Source organism: Dreissena polymorpha, unplaced genomic scaffold, assembly GCF_020536995.1.
Source record: "Dreissena polymorpha isolate Duluth1 unplaced genomic scaffold, UMN_Dpol_1.0 chrUn008, whole genome shotgun sequence".
In the NCBI taxonomy this organism is placed as follows: domain Eukaryota; kingdom Metazoa; phylum Mollusca; class Bivalvia; order Myida; family Dreissenidae; genus Dreissena; species Dreissena polymorpha.
In genome coordinates this window covers 509,975-529,736 of record NW_026273322.1, presented here as the reverse complement: position 1 = coordinate 529,736, position 19,762 = coordinate 509,975, and the positions used below count along the sequence as shown (strand labels likewise).

General features: G+C 34.5%; 3 protein-coding genes across 10 annotated transcripts in view; 2 read left to right on the top strand and 1 right to left on the bottom strand.

The window, feature by feature from the left end:
• LOC127863440 (uncharacterized) overlaps positions 1-19,762 on the top strand; it is a 66,855-nt gene that overhangs the window by 1,653 nt on the left and 45,440 nt on the right. For 2 of the 5 annotated variants that reach the window (XR_008041052.1, XR_008041055.1), the window contains exon 5: positions 102-1,539. Coding sequence is in view for 1 of the 5 variants with exons in the window: in XM_052402971.1 (XP_052258931.1) it covers positions 102-286 (185 nt within the window). In the remaining 4 variants the exon portion in view is untranslated. Of the gene's footprint in view, positions 1-101; positions 2,595-19,762 lie in introns of those variants that run through there. The other 3 variants (XR_008041054.1, XR_008041053.1, XM_052402971.1) reach the window with 3 other exon arrangements.
• Positions 2,634-6,790, bottom strand: LOC127863437 (putative nuclease HARBI1). Its single transcript, XM_052402967.1, has 4 exons — positions 6,161-6,790; positions 4,978-5,090; positions 4,671-4,782; positions 2,634-4,346 (listed from the first exon to the last, which is right to left on the bottom strand). The coding sequence occupies exons 1-4, from the start codon at positions 6,585-6,587 to the stop codon at positions 3,955-3,957; spliced, it is 1,044 nt and encodes a 347-aa protein (XP_052258927.1). The 5' UTR covers positions 6,588-6,790; the 3' UTR covers positions 2,634-3,954.
• The window catches only part of LOC127863435 (lysosome membrane protein 2-like), a 56,032-nt gene continuing 50,177 nt past the window's right edge, over positions 13,908-19,762 (top strand). The window contains exons 1-2 of one of the 4 annotated variants that reach the window (XM_052402963.1): positions 13,908-14,146; positions 19,042-19,196. In XM_052402963.1, coding sequence (XP_052258923.1) covers positions 14,030-14,146; positions 19,042-19,196 — 272 coding nt within the window. In that variant the 5' untranslated portion in view covers positions 13,908-14,029. Of the gene's footprint in view, positions 14,147-19,041; positions 19,197-19,280; positions 19,407-19,762 lie in introns of those variants that run through there. The other 3 variants (XM_052402964.1, XM_052402965.1, XM_052402966.1) reach the window with 3 other exon arrangements.

Genomic DNA, 19,762 nt, shown 5'->3' with positions numbered 1-19,762 from the left:
TTAGCAAATTTAACTTTTTTTTATTCCATGATTTATGGTATTTTTTGCATTGATAACAAAAAACCTTATAAATTTTAATACAATGTTGTTATTTGTTTCAGCTAGGGCAAGTTTCAACAAATTGGCTGAGGACAACCTAATAGCAGAAAAGAAGAACATCCATCTGCAACAAGTAAATCTAAGATTGAAGAATCAATTGATACTGGCACAACTGAAAGTTGCCAGATTAACGGCACAAAAAATTGAAGAAGAAATTAAAATGTTAAAAGCAAGCAATGAATGTTAACCCTTTACCACTTAGTTACGCATTTTCACACATTTGTAGTCCCTTAAAAAGTTATATTTAATTTAAGACCTTTATTACTAGATTCAAGTTGTTAAGGCTTCATATCCAAACCTTAGATACTGATGAGCAGCAAACAGCATAAAACCTGAACAGCCTGCGAGTTTCAGGCTGTTCTGGTTTTATGCTATTTGCCCATAGCCATTTTCACTTTGCTTCTAAGTGGGAAAGGGTTAAATCTACAATCTCAAATGATGCCATCCAAATTGTTATTATTGATATTTTTACACAAAGTTTTGAAGTTATTTTTGAGTAGATGGATGTTCTTCTTTTCATTATTTAACCCATTTATGCCTAGCGTCTAGAAAAAAGGCCTTGGCAAACAGCGTAGACTCAGATGGGACGCCACATCATGTGGCGTCTCATCTGGGTCTACGCTGTTTTCTTAATAGATTTTTTGTAAGAAATATTATAAATATAGAAATATATAGGCTCATATTCACAAACAGTTCTTATCCCCCGCCAGGGGCAGAGGGATATTGTTTAGGCGTTGTCCGTCCGGCCGGCTGTCCATCCGGCACTTTTGTGTCCGGAGCCATATCTTGGAAGTGCTTTGGCGGATTTCATTGAAACTCGGTATGAGTATATATATGGAAAAGAGGATGATGCTTGCCATATGGCATTGTACACCACCGGTTAATAATGGAGTTATGGCCCTTTGTATCTTGAAAAAATGCTTTTTTATGTGACAAAGCACCAGTTAGGCGGGGGATATCAATTTAACGAATTTGCTTGTTTGACTTAAGTCTATGAATAAATAAGATTCTGTTAATAAGAATATTCAAGTATGGCTTGAATTTTAAGTCAAACATGGCATATACCACCTCTATCAACATCATACTTCATGTAAAACATTGTTAATGACATAATCACCAGTGGTAGAATGTATATCTTTAAATGCTGGGTGTAATCTTCTTGGTTCTAAGTCTATTTGTTATTCTTAAGTCTAAGAATTGGTTTGTAAATACGGACCCAGGTTGATTAATGTAAAATGTTACCAGTAATTATAAAGAAGCTTTATCTGTGTACCTGAATAGGTCTATGTCGCTGATATTTATGCCCCCCTTCGAAGAAGAGGGGGTATATTGCTTTGCTCATGTCGGTCAGTCGGTCTGTCGGTCGGTCGGTCCGTCCACCAGGTGGTTGTCAGACAATAACTCAAGAACGCTTGGGCCTAGGATCATGAAACTTCATAGGTACATTGATCATGACTCGCAGATGACCCCTTTTGATTTTGAGGTCACTAGGTCAAAGGTCAAGTTCACGGTGACCAGAAATAGTAAAATGGTTTTTGAATGATAACTCAAGAACTCATACGCCTAGGATCATGAAACTTCATGGGTAGATTGATCATGACTTGCAGATCACCCCTATCGATTTTGAGGTCACTAGGTCAAAGGTCAATGTCACGGTGACCCGAAATAGTAAAATGGTTTTCGGATGATAACTCAAGAACGCATACGCCTAGGATCATGAAACTTCATAGGTAGATTGAACATGACTTGCAGATGACCCCTATTGATTTTGAGGTCAAAAGGTCAAGGTCACGGTGACCCGAAATAGTAAAATGATTTTCGGATGATAAGTCAATAACGCTTTTGCCAAGGATCATGACACTTCATAGGTAAATTGATAGTGACTCGCAGATGACCCCTATTGATTTTCAGGTCACTAGGTCAAAGTCACAGTGACAGAAATCGTATTCACACAATGGCTGCCACTGCAATGGACAGCCCATATGGGGGGCATGCATGTTTTACAAACAGCCCTTGTTAATATAAATTTGTCATTTTACTTGAGAAGATGAATGTTATTCTTACTTAAATAGATGGATGTTATTCTTTTCATTATTTGTTTAAATTGTAAAAACCTGTTGACTAAGTGTTGTCTTACAATGTTACCAACATGGTATCCATATATGTCAACATTTTATACAGTAATATATGTCACTGCTGTTGCCAATATTCAAATAGCTTACTATCTATAAGTGTATTTGTTTGAATTATTGCTGGTATCAGCCCATCGTGTACCTTATTAGACAATTATGTTTGTAAACTACCATTTCTGTTGTTCTCTTGTTTAATTAAATATAACTATTTGCAGTAACAATAAATTGCTGTGGATATTTGTTAGTAAAAATATCTTGTTTGTACTGTAATTGCATTTTCTGTTAGTGATTATCTAGTACTACATATTTCACAGATTTTCTGGATGTTTTATTCATAATAAATTTCAGAATATCACAACTTAATTTAAGTTTTGTTATGATTTATCTCACAGACCGCTAGATTTATAACTAAAACATAGATAAGCATGCTTGTTTGCCGTAATTCTTGTAAGCTAATTATTTTATGGTAGACGTACCAAAGGATACTTTCATGAATATAAAAATACACATGCAAATTAATTTTTGTGTTTGAAAAGTCTTTTTGCTTAGCTCAAGGCAATATTGATAACAACAAGTGAGTGTCTGTAATATTATTACATTGATGTGTGTAATAATTTTAATAGTTTCAGACAAAAAACCTGGGTAGAACCAGTACTCATTATGAATGCATATTAATTGAATATAACAATAAATCAAGTAATTTTCCTGGGTATGGTTATTATAACCAGTAGTACCAGTACTTACAAAGTATACATATTAATTTAACAACATATTTACAACATAATAAAGTCGTGTTCCTGGGTAGAACCAGTACTTGACACAGAAATACATGAATTCAATGAGAACATAATCAAGTTTCCTGGGTAGGGTTAGTAGAACCGTACTTAGAAAGTATACATATTAATTTTACAACATAATAAAGTCACGTTCTTGGGTAGAATTAGAACTTGACACAGGAAAACATGTTACAGTTTAGAATTAGGCAATAAGAGGTTTCAATATTGCAAATTGCCGTTCTTAAACAGACAAATTCATAGCACAACAATTGAAAAGCTTAAATGAAAATTACCGAAAGAAAAGTACATTTACACACATTTCAAAAGTGTTGGAATAACATTGTTCATAAAATATTATAAACAAGCATAACAAGTTTGTAATAATGTGCATTACAATTTTGACATGAAAACCGCTCCATAGTAAAGACATACATGTTATTTTTAAAGTTAAATGTTATTCATCTTGTCTTATAACCAAAATTATTACATCATGTTGACTGAGAAAGTGTTTGTGTTAAACATAAAATGTTGATAAATAGTTGACTAGAACATTACATCAAGATAAGAAGTGCAGTGAAATGAAAGGGAGCTTACCCCTGAGTTAAAATTACAGAAACTGTAAGATGAACTACAGAGTTACCTCTCTTTAAAATAACAAAGTCTCCACTAAAATCTGGAAAACATTGGAAACAGCTTTGTACAATCTTAAAAGTTATGAGACTAATTCACACATAGTACAGTACAGTTAAAGACTATTAAAAGTTAAACGCATCACACTTTTTAGAGAAGTTTAACTCATCACACTTTTAAGAGAAGTTTAACTCATCACACTTTTTAGAGAAGTTTAACTCATCACACTTTTTAGAGAAGTTTAACTCATCACACTTTTTAGAGAAGTTTAACTCATCACACTTTTTAGAGAAGTTTAACTCAGTACATTATTTTATTTAATTGAAAAATCTCTGAACTAGTTGTTGCCTTACAATGTTACCAACATGGTTTGCATTTATTTCAACATTTTCATGATAAACTTGTTCTTCAAAAACATCATCCAAATAATCCTCTTCAAGGATATCCCCATGTTCAATTCCAAAATTGTGCATAACTACACACGCAGTGATATAGGTCACTGCTGTCGCCAAGTCAGTCCTTATCCCGTAATGGAGTATTGCGAATCTTCTTTTTATAATACCAAAGGTCTGCTCCACAAGCACTCTTGTTTTGCACAGAGCCAGATTAAACTGCTCTTGATTCTGTGCTTCGGGGGTTCGGAAAGGAGTCATCAGGTAGGGTGTACATGGGTACCCAGAGTCTCCAAGAATGAAGCCATTATGAGCTCCTGTTCAGAAATAAAACATTCTTTTGTTAATAAAATTAGTCAACGTGTAAACGCTTAGCAATTTTGAGGTCAAAGGTAAATGACACAAGGGTTTATCCGTTTTAACCAGGTTTTCAGAAGGAAAAAAGTAGTTATCAGATTTCTGAATGTCGGCGGGCGGGCAGACTAAAGTATTTTAATTATTCATAAAACATATCATGTTAATTAAATCCTATTGTATTGTGTTAAATGTATTTAACCCTTTATGACACAAGTTGTATGTAATTTGCTTAGTCATAAGTTATGACTCATAACCATAGACATGTGTATCTGATATATAGCTACCTTGTTCGAACTGGTTCCGTAGATGACACTCTCTCCATATTCTCGCATCATGTGTGCTTCCTGGCCATTTAGCTGTTAAGCTCCTCACTTTTTTGCTGTGGTCACATACCATCTAAATATAAAATAATAATACATAATTTATTATACTATTAATTTTTAATTATACTGATATCATAGTGAATAATGTTAGTGCTATTGAAAATAGAATATTTAATATTAGTTATAGTCATACATCAGTGATAAAAAAAAAACATAATTATGAGTACTGAAAAACTTTGTTGTGACAAAAGCAAACAATATAACATACTTGCACGTTCAAAGAATGGTAGCCTTTTCTATTTATGAAATCGGCTTCGTGGTTCTTTGGCCTTTGAATGCGAACATGAGTTCCATCAATCAGTCCGATTACATTTGGAAATCCTGAATAATCAATAAGATTATTATTTAACAATTATGTTCATTTATTTAGGACAGGTAAATGAAATTCAGCTGGCATGACTGAATCATTTCTTCAGCACAACATCTTAATTCCCGTAACATTGGAGTACCATTTGTAATAAAATCTGCAAAAAATGGTCTTATAGACATGGAGCGGAAATAAAATAGGTATTGAGGACCTACAGACTGATGGGAAGACTAACAGCGTTGTTAAAATCCCACACATCCTTTGAGGGGGGACTTTACAAAGACAGATACATATGCAGGTGTGGAGGATACCATGCTAAAACCAAGAGTGAATTGAGATTAAAAGAAGGGTACATAAATGTATAATTATTTAATCATAACACTGTTATATTCCATGGAGTGATATCAAAATGGCATTTACAGTAAAGAGTGAAGATATAATATTACAATAACTGCGAATTAGGAACATAATGAAACAAAGATTCAATTTGGACTAAACTCGGGTGACATCACCCTTATGTTTATATATGCTAGGCCTCTATCCCCTGTGAACTTGCCCTAGGCATAATTGCATAATGTACCAAGCTATACATAAAACTCTTAGAGAAACACACATAATAAATACTTATATTCTCATTTTGATCGATAACGCTTAACGGCAGATTAATAACCACAATGTCGTAATTATCAAAATGTCATTTTCAGTTAAGAATGAAGATATATAATATTACAATAACTGTGAATAAACGACATGAGAGAAGTATCCACTTTGGACTAAACTCCGGTGACATCGCCCTTCAATTAACGTATGCTTCACCTTTCTGTGAACTTGCATTTGGCATAATGCAGAATGTATCATACAAAACATGAAATGGATACAGTGATAAAAATTACTGAATATAAATAGTGTATAAATCATTTGATTAAAAAAAATCACATCAAAAAATTGTTGGTCCTAACTGCGTATGTTGTTTATGCAATAACGACGACAATGCCCCCACAAAAATGAAGTGCAAGTGAATGATTTCCCTTGGATAAATGTTCTCAGTCAAGGTCATTTAGACAAACACAAATCTGGCACTCACCAGCAATGGACTGAAATCTGGATTTTAGAGTTTTGCACTCTTCCCTGTCAGGAAACCGTACGTAACGGCGAGCTAGTCGAGCTATTGCTCGTCCAACTCGTCGGCAGCATCTTGATACGGATGGCTGACTGACTCGAACAGTGTCTCCTACGACTAGTTGGAAGGATCCAGTCGCCATGGCACGAAGAAATATGCACAGCTGCTGGATCGGCAGGAGAGGAGAATTCCTCAGCGTTCCAAAGTCCAGAGAATCGGCGACCAAATTTAATAAGGTCAGTATAGTTGCCGGAATAAATCGGTATCTCCTATAAACCTCAATTTCCGACAAACTGTCTAGAGGATTTTCTCTGTCAAACAATCTTCTACGCGGGACATTTTCGACGTTTTCAAACAAGATATTGGCGTAACGCATAACGCGAACGGCCATCTTGGAAGCTTAAAGAATTATTCTAAGAATGCCCCGAAGCATTCTTAGAATTTTAAAGAAAATTCTTTATTCTTAAGAATTTTCTTTAACAAAATGAGTTCGTGAATAAGACTTAAGAATTTTTTCTTAGACTTAAGAATTTTCTTTATTTTCAAGTCTAAGAATTGCTAAAGAATTGTTGGTGAATACGGCCCTAGATGTGTTACAGTCAAGAAAGCCTCCACGATACAGGTATGAGCAGAGACCAGGTGCATACAGTTGCCAACATGCTATTTCATACACACAAACCTGTCTTCTCCACCAGTTGATCATTTGAGGAAAGTTATTTTTCAATTGCTTATCGGACCGCTTGTCTTGAATTGTGGTTTTGAACTTTGAGCTTCGGTCACAGATTTGCACGGGTCATGCCATTTTAGAAAGGGACCTTTGAGCTAGGGAACAAAGTGTATCTTTATTTTAACTTTTACCAATTGAATGATTAAGTACTATTTCAGACCAGATTTCTTGTACTAATATTTTACTTTTAACTTTAAGCATAATCATTTACTTTTAAGCTAGAAACACACGCGTGAAACGACTCGGATCGGCAATGTCGGGATGTAAAGACGAAATTATTAAACATGTGTTTTCTTCAATAGCTAGCTTGTATGTAATTAATAGATATGGTGGGGCTACATATATATTTGACTTGCTTTGGTGGTGTCTTTTTACTACAACGTTTTGAATTTCATTGAAAAGACTTAGTAAGTATTGGGAACGACTCAACGAATTAAGTGAACGACATACCTAACTCGTGTACATGCGTAGTTCGAAGTTTACCAGGTTTTCCGCGCCTGTGTCGACATTATGTGGGAATCCGCAGCGCGTTCCAGCACTCGTACCTAACAAACTTAATTTCGAAAGATTTGTAAATTATAACTGCAATTTCCAGAAATATAGTTTTACTGAAAGAGAGTCAATTTTAGTGTGGTCGTGTGCAGGCTAGTTCCCAGGCCCTGGCTGTCGAGTATTTTTTCACGAAAGGCCCACAGTACACTTTCCCTCAATACGAAGGCAGATGTGTTTTATTGTCCCTGATAAACAAGGGGATTAGCGCTATTGTACTCGAAAGTGGAGATAATGTTTTCGTATCGCCTTGTACACACATCCCTGATCAGTCAGTTACCCCTTGTGATCCTAAATGCTTCATCTATCGATGGTATCACGTCTTTTAATTGGCCAAGGAAAGAGAAGCAGCGAATGAAAGCAAGTTATACAGGAGGCCGTAGGTCTGAAAATTGCTGACGTTAACAATTTGTGGAAAACACATAATGTTGGAGGCCATTAGAGTCAGAGAGGTGATATGGATAATTGTCATTAATTTGATCCGACAAGTTTCTTTGTCTTAGTCCAAGGCTCATGTCTATGCCGCATCAATGGACCGTAACGAAACTCATTCTTAATATGTAACCCAGTGGGCATCAAACGTTGTGCGAACGTTGCTGCAACGAAATATTTAAGTCACAACGTCGGCAACCATTACCGAACGTTGCCACAACGTTGCATACAAAACATTACCCGGACGTCCGGGTAATGTTTTGTATGTGCAAACGTTGTGGCAACGTAATATTTAGGTCGCAACGTCGGCAAGCATTACCGAACGTTGCCACAACGTTGCATACAGAACATTACCCGGACGTTACATCACACGATGCAGTTTGGTTGTCACAATGGTGTATATGAAAGTTCTCCCGACGTTTTTTTTCCAACGTTGCTGCAACGTTGTATTTAGGTTGCATTCAAACGTTGCAGTTTGGTTGCCACAATGGTGTATATGAAAGTTTTCCCGACGTTTTTTTCCAACGTTGCTGCAACGTTGTATTTAGGTTGCATTCAAACGTTGCAGTTTGGTAATGGTGTATATGAAAGTTTTCCCGACGTTTTTTTTTCCAACGTTGCTGCAACGTTGTATTTAGGTTGCATTCAAACGTTGCAGTTTGGTTGTCACAATGGTGTATATGAAAGTTTTTCCGACGTTTTTTTCCAACGTTAGTGCAACGTTGTATTTAGGTTGCATTCGAACGTTGCAGTTTGGTTGTACCAATGGTCTATATGAAAGTTTTCCCGACGTTTTTTCCCAACGTTGCTGCGACGTTTTTTCCTAACGTTGCTGCAACGTTGTATTTAGGTCGCATTAAAACGCAGTATTTTTAAATTCTATTTTTTAAATATATAAAATTAAAAAAAATAAATATTTACTGCCAACCGCTCTTTCGATTATTATCGGCAGATATGCACACTGTCGAGTCCGTTTCCTAGAGAGAACCATGTACTTGGTGTCTAAAGAGGAGGTAATAAAATGCTCTCCGAGTAGGAATCGTAGCATCAATGAAAATATGATTTCTTGTAAATTTTAGAAGTTCTTTTTTTTTAATTTTACAGATCAGTTGCTTAAACTTAAAGATGCTAAAGATGAACTTAAACTCAAAATCGCCGGATAAAATATTTTGTTTAAGTTGTGTTATGCATTAAAATGGTAGAATCTAGTTTCAAAGTTTCAACAAAAAATTAATAGTCAACATTTTGTCTAAAACATTCAATTGTCGCCGTTGTGTATTGGATGAGGTGTCCGCCTAGCGATCGGGAGTTGGTGGGTTCGATTCCCACTCGGGGAGCGTTTCATTAACTCCTATAGACATCAAATAATGGTTCTTTCTAGAAACGAAAAGGTCCATAACTGCCGATACTAATCGAAAAAGCGATAATTTTCACCGTTAACTGTGAAATGACGTCATTTTTTTGACGAAATGACGTCATTGCTTCAGCGAAATTCTTTAGTTAAACGCTTTAACAATGTATATAAACGGTGAAAAGGCATACAGTAAAATAAAAAGAAAATTTGTTAGATTCGGTGGAATATCGATTTTAATTCACTCGTGATCATAGAAAATATATATTTTCACTCGTGGCTGCGCCACTAATGAAAATATTATTTTTTATGATAACTCGTGAATTAAACTCGATAATCCACCAAATCCAACAAATATCCTCTATTTAATGCGACCTAAATACAACGTTGCAGCAACGTTGGGAAAAAACGTCGCAGCAACGTTGGGAAAAAACGTCGGGAAAACTTTCAACCAAACTGCAACGTTCGAATGCAACCTTAGTACAACGTTGCAGCAACGTTGGATGCCCTCTGTGAATGTAGGTAAATTGTCCAAAATAACCAGAAAAAGTTAGTCGAATTTTTTTTTTTTTTTTACATTTTTCGACTATTTGTGTGGGCTCGTTATTTTGTATAACAAATTGATAAGTTTTGAAGTGGAAGCAGCTGGGGGCAGGGGCTTGTAACTATTGACGAGTGCTTGTGGAAATACACACACACATGCGGGGAGTTGGCCATTGTGTCACACCGGTCTTACTGACAATAACGTAGTGACGTCACCATTTATGTATAGAATGGGGCATTGTGTCACACCGGTCTTTATTTTTCTTGACATAAAGTCGTATGTTTTCCATTTAATTTATATGGCGCTCTAGTCTTATTTATAAGAATTTAGAGATACTTTTTATATGGGCTAAATTCTTTGCTCCAAATATTACCCATATAAAAAGTAGCTTAATATTTAAGAGCGTCAACAATTTGGACTAATGGTGCTCAATTTTAGCTCGGCTGTTTTCGGGGAAAACCCTAGGTATTGTCATAGCTCGTCGTCAGATGTCCGCGTGGTGCTAAAACCTTTACATCGGCTCTAAAATCAAAGTGCTTCCACCTATAACATTGAAACCTCACATGTATATGCACCGTGATGATTTCTACACACCACACCCATTTTGGGGTCACTCGGTCAAAGGTCAAGGTCACTAACCTCTAAAAAATTCTTTTAAATTTCATTTATTCAAAACTGCACCGCAGCCTAGCTTGGCACCCATAATGTGGTGCTCTTGTTTATATATAATTTTAAAAATGTATTAATAACCAGAATAGTTTATGCATGTATAAATAAAAAGATACAGCCATGAACAGTGTGTTTTAATTTTTAATAAATATGCTTTGATTGCGTATATGCAAAACAATGAAGTCCATATATTGTTAACTGATTTTTAAAATGTTGAATGTCACACATTACGTACCAGTCCATTTATATACCGAAACTTTATGTACCACTATCTGACACTTTATGTACCATATTTATAATATAAAGAGATAACTAATTTAATATGAATGTGTGTTATTGATGAAATGTATTTTGTGTGATAGTATTTATGAATTTAGACTTATATATTGGCGATAGATTTTATATTTTGTCAGATTGTCTAAGTGTCACTGAGTGTCTTAGTTTAATTTATTAGCCCAAGTACATGTAGTACTTAATAAATGATTTATTAGTCTTACCTGAAATTTAAGTAAATTATAAAAATTCATTTGTCTCTTATCTTATCCTGACTAAGGATTATAAAGTCTAAAATGTTTGTATTATATTGTATAATTGAAATATGATACTTTGAAGAGAAGAGAGAATGACCTCAATGTTCAAACTGTAAAAAAAATCAAAATTATTTCCTTCTTTAGACTTTAATCATGTTTAGAGAATGACCATAATTCATCAGGACTGCTATGAATGAATGGACAATAACACCTATATTTTATGTAGGTGGTACATAAAGTTTCAAAGTACCGGTAGTACATTAAAGGTCTGGTACATGTACATAAGGTGTTACACATTAAAATGTTCATGGTATTAGTGTTTCAATAATGTAGTGTTTCTTATTATGTATTGCTTAGGTTGTTTTGTTTCAAATTTCAAATTTGCATTTATTTTAAAGCATTTTCAGTCACTTTGTGAATTCCATGTTTTTTGTAATAAGGTGAATTATGTTGTACATGGTGTCAAATATTAATTCATGGTCGCTATGCTGTAGAGAATGATGTCCGCTGGGCGTGGGTTCGATCAATACTCTGGGAGTTCTCCTTATCATCTCCATGGACAACAAGTTCTGGTGTACCAAGTAGTAGTAGTTGTAGTAGTAGTAGTAGTAGTAGTGGTGGTGGTGGTGGTGGTGGTGGTGGTGGTAGTAGTAGTAGTAGTAGTAGTAGTAGTAGTAGTAGTAGTAGTAGTAGAAGTAGTAGTAGTAGTAGTAGAAGTAGTAGTAGTAGTAGTAGTAGTAGTAGTAGTAGTAGTAGTAGACTAGTAGTAGTAGAAGTAAGATCAGTAGTAGTAGTCGTAGTTGTTGTTCTTGTTGTAGTAGTAGATAATTAATTAATTAGTAGTAGTAGTAGTAAGAGTTGTAATGGTTGTGTTTGTATTTGTATTGAATTCTGATAATACAACACAATGATGCTGCTGCTAACAATGATGATGATGAATATGATAATGCTGCTGCTGATTGTGATGATGATTATATGATGGGACTTTGGTATTATAAAATTTGTGAGGTTCAAACACAAAACCTGTTGGATAATAAAACTTCTCATTTTATGACAAAAGAGCTAGATTGTAGAGTAAAAAATAAGTATAAAATTCGCTAATAGGAAAGCTACCATTAAAGGACCATGATTTGTGGGCTTCATCAAAAGCAATACATGAAACAGTTATATCTCTTTCAAATGCACTCAATATTGCTGTTCCTATTGATATGCTCAGAAATGCTTCTGGATGGGCATACACCAATGAGTACTTTCCTTCAGTTATTTCCTCTAAAGACACATTAACAACACTGTCGCCCTTAGCAGGAATTCCGGACGCCCCCCCTAAGATGTTCCCTCACCAGACATTTCCCCCATTTTAGTTTTAGTGCTTACATTACCCCCCTCCTCACAATAAATTTATAATGGTTTGGTTGAAGTAAAATCTTGATTTATTATCAAAATGATTTTTTTGCTTATGTAATCTTATGTAATTAACTTTTTATATGAAGCAGCTTGTTTGTTGTTTTCTTTGGATTAATCATTCATTATTTTTGTTAAACTGTTTAAGGAGTGCATGTTAATCATTAGTAAGACGTGCATGTTGGTGTACTAGAGGAATACTAGAGGAATACATGAGATATTCTCAAAATCTTACACATGTTGTTTTTAATATAATTAAATAGGATCAATTGATGAATTAATTCAGTTTGAGTCAACTTGGGCTGGGTTGTAGAACTATAGTTATTTGTTGTTTTTAATCCAATTAAATAGGGTACTATGTAACTGTCAAAGAAAATATGCATTCATATGCATATAAGCCAAGTTTTGGATGTCACTGATATTTTCAATTTTACTAGTACCTAATTAAGACTAATTAAAACAGAATTGGACTTTCCTTGCAAAGTATTTATTATTAATAATAAAATAAGCTAATGTAATCAAAACATATTGATATTTTAATAATTTAACTCAATGATATTAATAATATTTAAATTTGCCCCAAAAAACTAGGGCATGTAGATAGGAAGGATTTTTTTTTTGAAAACCAACAGTGTTGTCAGTGTAAAATATTTGTAAACCTTCTTCAATTTCAGTTTCACATTTTATGACCTGCAACACATTCTATGCTACTTAATTTTACTATGGTAAGTCATTAAAGTGTTATTTATTTTTCAACTATATAATGTGCTAATCTCATATAATGAATTACTACCCCATTTAAAGATGACACCTAATCTAAATTCATTAATACACTAGTTATAATTGTTTTATTGTAACATACTATTCCACTAAAAAATGACCATCATAGAACATCAATGCTGTGCTTTTACTAAAATTTTCATTGATCTCAATTATTTAAAGAAAAAAATCTATCAAGCACTTATAAAAAAATATATAATTAGGGTGTCAAAATTTAACAAACTGAACAAGTCAATTTGAACTTCTCTTGCAATGCAAATGGAGCCACTTGAAATACCAAATTGTTCCCATACTAGTCGGCAATATAGTTATGACATTGTGTCTATTCATAACATGCATCAGATGCACCTTCTGAAACTTTTTAAGCGGTTTTGAAAACGCTATTTCATTGCAAACTTTCGTCAATAAAGGATACATGTTGTTATACAACCGAAAGTGAAAGTACAGTTTAAAAAAATGAATAAAGAGCGAAATTGTTGAAAACTTACGAAAATTTTAATTAATACTAACATAAGACCGTAAGACTGAACAAAACTATACTTAACTTTTAAATCATAACATGAAAGTTTACTTATAAAGCAAATTCTTCATTCATCCGCGGACTTCTTTGTGTCGTAGTCATAAATGCCTCCAAATGGAGGTGCGTGATGCGTCTAAGTATAGAGGTGACAATAACGTAGTGACGTCACCATTTATGTATAGAATGTAGAATGGGGAGTTGGCGACAAATGCCTTGGTGCTTTTTACGTACATGCGTACTTAGTCCTTGAACCGGTGCAGACTCATGTGATCGCATCGGGAGTTTTGTTCGATTTTGGGAGTAAACAAAAACAAACGTAAATAACTTACAATGGTGTGTGGGAAGCGATGTGGAATCGCAACTGGAGTTGTTGGTGTTTTCTTTCTAGCAGCGGGAATAGTTTTCCTTTTTGTTGCTAAGACTTTGGTTAATAATCAAATTTCAAATGTAAGTTTAATTTTTGCAACTAATTTCGGATTATTTATTTTCGGATGTAGTTAAAGGGACATCTTCACAGGTAGTCGAAATCACATTTTTCTTTGTTTCACCGATTTAATAAATAAAAAGATGAGAATGATAGTTTAGGCGATTCTATAAGGACAAGATGCTGCGCCTATTTCCATTGTATCTCTTGAGTAATGATTACGTAATGGGAAAATCCAAGTTTTTCTTGGATGTTATCATTGGTTCATAGTACTTTTTTTTAATGGAAACCACTGCAAATGCATCAGATGTATGGCCACCAAAACTTCTGAAAAGATGGAAAGTGTAAGAAATTGAACTGGGTCTTTACTGGATCTTGGTATTTGGTATTGGTATAAACTAACCCAGTATTATCGCAAGTTGTCTATTCTCGTGGGATCCCTTCAATGTCTTCTTCTTCTTCCACTACAGCACTCCTTCTAAATAGAAGATTATGTGTCGGCGCCTATTGGTTAAGGGGTGAAAACTGTACAAAAGTGCTCAATTGGGTTTTTATTTTAAAATTATTTACATTCAATGGTTGTAAGTGTTTACAGGTGGATAAAGGGGACAACAGGGGTTTTTCTGCTATGTAAAAAAGGCTGTAAAATGGACCCGATCCCTAAGCAAACGGAGTTGATCCCAAACCTAAATTATATTTTTTTTCCCAATTTAAAAAAAAAAAGATTTTTAGACTCTATATCTCATTTTTTTAAACAACCTACAAAATATATAACCATAATTTATATGATTTTTATCCAAATTGGCCAGGAAAAGACCTGTTGTGTCAATATCTGTTGATAAAAAATCCCAATTTGGTCCTGTTTGTCCATAAAAAAATCCCCAAGTTTGCCACTTTTATGATTAAAAAAATCCCAATTTGACCAGACTCCTTTTCCCAAAATGGTTGGAAAACCCCTAGTCTCATTTATAAGACGCGCAAAGAATTTAGAGATACTTTTTATATGGGCTAAATTCTTTGGAACGTCTCATCGTTGAAGGACCTTTTTTGTGGTGGAAACCAGAAAGTTTAAATTTTCATCAATTTGCGTAAAATTGCAAAATAACATTACCAACTCATTCAGTTTTAATTCAGAAGTTCATTTTTACATCAAATATCTTCGATTCTAAGTTAGAAAGGCATAAATTCTTCAGTTAAACTTCTGCTTAAATTGCAAAACAATCACTGACCTGTAGCCATGTCATGAAACTGATTTAAATATGAACCAATCAGAAGAAGGCATTACGGTGTAACGTGTACGCGTAATTTTATTTAACATGAGCTTTAACACCGACTTTTACCTAACTAGATCTAGTATGCTAATCTTTGTCGATTTAATAAGCATATGTTCAAAACAGATATGGTGCAGTTTCTATTCACTGTTCTAAGTTTCAGGAAGTGTTTATGCATGTCTTTTTCGCACCTCTGTCTGTGTTGTTTTATGTACTTACATTCTACGTTACAAAGGACGGTATACTGTACGATCTGTTTCAATATTATTTATGTACAGTATAAAAATAAAAGATGTAATTTATTTCAGAACTTTTTAATTGTCAATTTAGAAAAAAAACAATGCTAAATTAATCCAGAAAAGTATAACATCGGTTTACTATGTAACGCGCTGCACCACAACAGACGAACGCAAACTGTATTTTACGCTGTTTATTCTTCCACTTTAAACCAGATACTTTACATCGAGGTCGTGTTATCGATTTATATCTACACAGCGAGCGAATCGAGAGATATTGAAAAATTGAATAGTGGTTTGATTTAAATTGCCCAGGCGTGCAAAATTCAAAGTGTCATTACATAATTTTTACGGAACATTATCGAGAAATGAATTATCTACACAGGTATGTACATATTATTGCAATCCGTTGTTATTAAGTGTCTTATATCGGGGCTTGAATGTTGCGCACAAAATCCTTGCGCAACAATATAGACAAAGAACAAATAATTCCCACCACATAATTGGTCTTTCACCCTTTGTACGCTCCAAATATTACCCATATAAAAAGTAGCTTAATATTTAAGAGCATCAAAAATTTGGACTAGAAAACCCCCTGGACAATGACAGCCACAGGAGTAAGGGTTTTGAAAACTTCTACTGTGGCTGCCTCATGTATGTGGTTAGGTAGTGAATAAAATTGTATTACTGATCTTGGGTAGAATGAGAATTTATAAGTCTTTTGAAGTTTGAATGTGTTTAAAACAATGGTTTAATACTGCTGAGTCTGGATCGGCGGTCGACAGGAACAAGGAGATTATCTGGGGGAGTGATGGCAACTATATGGTGGATAATTTTATATAGCATGATTTGACGGAATTTTGTTCTGCATGTCTCAAGAGTGGTCGTCTATCATATAAGCACTTTGACAGTATCAATAGTTTACCCCTGATCATGATTGTCATTAAGATTCTGCCTTAAAGGCTCATTGTGGATTTGAGGGGCTGATCTTTATGATTTTTTAATTTATTGGGTCCCCTCCCCCCTCTCCAACACACATATTTTTTTAGATGCATAAGCAAAATCTTAGCTTTTGAGCTGGTTTGAACACATGATTTTATCACAATACCATGTAGAATGCTTATGTATCATTTTGAACATTCCGGGAAGTTTTAATTATTCACACATATTAAAACTATTATAATACAATTCAGAAACAGTTGAAAAAGCTTTAGTCTTTTTACTCCAAAGTTTGTAATAAATAATTAAATAATCAGCCATTTTTCTTTCTATGTAATGTCATTTGTTAAATGCTAGGGTCTTTCCATGTCCCAGAGCGCTTGAAGTCTGACCTGGATATACAAGGCAAGCCTTAAAAATACTCTTGCACTTATATTGGACATAGACACACTGCCTGGTGCAGGCATGTATAATAAATTAAGCCACATCTTGTCTTTTTTATCAGAAATAAAATAAAATCCAAAATAAACAGATGATTTTAAACTCCATGAAACTAGTCTTCTCTACCCACTACGCCTAGGTACAGCTCATGGATCTTTCATTAAGTTGCTTTAATGACTGCAGAAGAGTGAAAATACTGCTGTGAATTTTTATGCATCTCAATGGTATTTCTAATCTGGTGAACAACAACACTCACTCCAACATTTTTTTGCACTACTGGGAAAAGTATTGGAACCTGCAGCTCAATTTGCAAAAATTAGGGCGAAAACAGCTGAAATTGGGAAAATTTGCATAGTGAAGTCTTCAGATTGGGAAATGAATTTATTTGATTTGTTGCTAACAAATACTTTAAAATTGACAACTAAGTGTTGTCAAGTTATTAATATTATATTACTACTTAGGTTCAAGCCATAGAGCTGCATAGAGAAATGAACTAAATGTAGCATTTTATTAATTAAACAAAAATATTTTTTTTTGAAACCTTCAATTAGGATTTTTTGGATACAATTGGGAAATTTTTGAGGTTTTTCCCTATAGGGAATGTGCCATTTTCCAGTATTTAATAAAGAAGAAAAAAATCGCTGCACTCAAGTAGGTATATGAATGATCAATGCAATCTTTATTCACAGAAAATCCTGACAATTTACACTATATTAAAGACCTATGCCGTGATCTATTACCATGAAGCACCATCCTGTAGGCAGAGTTTTGCCAGTATAAAATCAATATGAGCGAGTTAAAATCTTCATTAAACATTTTCTCTGAAATAATATTAAATCAGAACAATGCACATGCTTCTCTCACAATTTACATTAAAGCTCCTTGAGGTTACATTTTGCTTAATAATTGAGATGTGCAATGACATTCTCTGTAGGAAAATCATCTTGATTTACTGGAAGATTTATTTTCAGTTAATAACACTTTAAATGTTACTCTGTTCTTGACCTGCGTGCAGGGAAGGAAATTTTGGTAACAAAGAAATCACTGTGATGTTTTAACATTGGAAACTACAGCCGGAAACTTGGATGACAATCAATTAAACAGAAGAGGGAAATAAATGTTGAAAAACTGAACTTATGTGTGCCTTCTGACACGTCACATCACATACCGGTATTGTTTTAATTTCTTAAAGCTAAGAATGATCATTTAGAAAATGTATGATTATGTGGGTCGTTATGTGCAAATTGGTGACATTATTTTTGACTTAAGGTGAAGGTCTTGTTAAATTGCATAAGGATTTGAATCATTATATTGTGACCTTGACAACACAGATCTGGAACTTGTGAACTCTATTAGCATAGATTGAAAGCTAGGATTGTATCCTGTATTCATATTATGCTTTGTTTGTGCAGGTTTTGAAAGATATTAATGTACCCATCAAACGATAAGAATCACTTACTTTTTATTTTTATGCACCCGATAGGGTGGCATAAAGCAGTTGAACTGTCCGTCAGTTGGTCTGTCAGTCCGTCCATCCGAAAACTTCATTGCCCATAACTTTTGCAATATTGAAGCTAGCAACTTGATATTTGGCATGCATGTGTATCTCATGGAGCTGAACATTTTGAGTGGAGAAAGGTCAAGGTCAAGATCATCCTTCAAGGTCAAAGGTCAAATATATGGCTTCAAAGTGGCGCAGTAGTGGGCATTGTGTTTCTGACAAACACATTTCTTGTTAAAATTCTATTTGTGTTTTTATACTCGATCTATATATAGATCTTTTGTTTAAATATTTCAAATTTGGGATTTTAATGACACGTAAAAATAATGCCTAATTCAGTGAACAAATCCATTTCAAGACGTATGTCACTTGTCATAATTCAAAACATTACAGTATAGCGTCGAAGATGAAAGGGGAAAGTTCACATTCTGGATTTCAGACAGAGTTTGTTGTAACATTGCTAAAGCAGATGCATTGCTTGAGTACATAGCTTACATCTGTAATGTCGTGTAACTTTGGTATATTTTCAGCAAATAACTTTGAAGAACAATGCCACATTCAACAACTGGGTCACAAACCCCACACCCATTTATTTCCAAATCTGGGTATGGGACCTGCAGAATCCGCTTGAAGTGAAGCAGGGATTACGACCTGCACTGGCACAAAAGGGCCCATACACATACCGGTATGAGTACATTACCACCTGCACTGGCACAAAAGGGCCCATACACATACCGGTATGAGTACATTACCACCCGCACTGGCACAAAAGGGCCCATACACATACCGGTATGAGTACATTACCACCTGCACTGGCACAAATGGGCCCATACACATACCGGTATGAGTACATAACTACATTACCACCTGCACTGGCACAAAAGGGCCCATATGAGTACGTTTTGGAAATGAGACTTTTACACTTTTATTTTTCATAATAAATAACTTAAGAGCTGCCTTAGAAGTTCTCTTATTCCTGCATTTGTTTGCCCCCATTAGGGTGGCATATAGCAGTCTTAACTGCATCTGTGCATCTATCAATTGCATTCCATTTTTGGGACTTTTTTTCTGCAACACTTTCAGATATTTACCTGATATTTGGTGTGTGAGTCTATCTATATGACTTACAGATGAAGTTTGAGTTTTGTTCCGGTCAATTGTTTTTTGGCGAAGTTATGGGCCTTGGACTAAGAAAATATTGCATGGCTCTGTGTTGGACGTTGTCAATTGGTTGATACTGTTTATAACCCC